Consider the following 1,251-nt stretch of genomic DNA (forward strand, 5'->3'; position numbering starts at 1 on the left):
AGTACATTCCTGACAACTGCAATTATTACGCATTTATTGGAGTGGGGTAGATATATTGTACGGTCTGGTCTGTGCGCCGTTCGATTGTATCTGAACGGCGTGGCCGTGAGGCCATCTTCCAACGGCGGTGATCTCACTGCTAGTGAAGTGGCACGATCAGCACCATTACCAATTCTTCAGGAAATCTCAATTTCATGGAACTACTGGTAGTAATAAATAAATTTCGAGACCGTGAAGTTTTTCTTCCTCGCTGCTCTCTCTCTCTCTCTCTGCGTGAATCTGCGCTATGTTGCCGTCAATGGACAACAACCACAGGGAAGCCATGAAGAAGGAAATAGATTGAACACTGTTGATAAACTGAACTCGTGGAGGAAGCACGATGGTTAAATTGAGGTCAAGAGGCAGTTTGCGTTAGTCAATGGGTTCTTTTTCTGTCAACTTCAGGGGTTGGATAGGATTAGGGGCGGAAAAGAAAAGAAAAAAAGCTGGAGTTGGCTTCACGGTTTATTCCAAGCTATTCTATGTGGATCTTTAACCTGTTGATTCACTCCACCTTTTCACCTCAGGATATATTCTCTTTTACTTTATTTTTCTGCTTTCATTTTGAAGTTGGAATTTGGTGAAGGATCTTATCAAATTAAGTTTCATTCTTATTTATCCGGAGGAGCTCTGGGTATATTTGATCATATCAGACGAGATTTTGGAGGGCGATGCTTTTGATATGTTTCAGATGAACTGATACAGATCGTCAGTATGATGCAATTCTTTGGTTGTCTGAATAGTTTCATGGCGCGTGCTTTGTTGGACTTCAATTTTCGTCAGCTGGTGATGAAAGCATGAAATAGCTGAGTTATTGATGGGCAGTACAAGCAAGACAATTGTTTGGTTCAGGAGGGACCTGAGGATTGAGGATAACCCAGCCCTGTTTGCTGCGGCGAGGGATGGGGTTACTCTTCCTATTTTCATCTGGTGCCCAAGTGAGGAAGGGAAGTTCTTTCCCGGGCGTTGCTCTAGGTGGTGGTTGAAACAGTCTCTTGCCCACCTTGATCAGTCTTTGAAATCTATTGGGGCACCTCTTTTGTTCATTAGGGCTGAGAGTACTGTCTCTGCTCTAATTCAGTGTGTAACTTCCATTGGGGCCACTAGAGTGGTGTATAATCATCTTTATGGTACGTAATCAATTACCCAACGTTTCCATCATACAAATTCTTTTTTATTCTGCTGCTAGGATTTTACCATCTACCATACTTT

General features: G+C 42.7%; 1 protein-coding gene across 1 annotated transcript; it reads left to right on the top strand.

Annotated features, from left to right (window-relative positions):
- Positions 1 to 856: 856 nt before the first annotated feature.
- On the top strand, positions 857 to 1,169 carry LOC110034995 (cryptochrome-1-like; the record flags this gene model as incomplete). Its single annotated transcript, XM_020739234.1, has 1 exon — positions 857 to 1,169. A coding segment is annotated over exon 1 (313 nt), but the record flags the coding sequence as incomplete, so codon positions are not given.
- Between the last annotated feature and the right edge of the window lie 82 nt (positions 1,170 to 1,251).

The sequence above is a fragment of the Phalaenopsis equestris genome, unplaced genomic scaffold, assembly GCF_001263595.1.
Source record: "Phalaenopsis equestris unplaced genomic scaffold, ASM126359v1 Scaffold195180, whole genome shotgun sequence".
Classification (NCBI taxonomy): domain Eukaryota; kingdom Viridiplantae; phylum Streptophyta; class Magnoliopsida; order Asparagales; family Orchidaceae; genus Phalaenopsis; species Phalaenopsis equestris.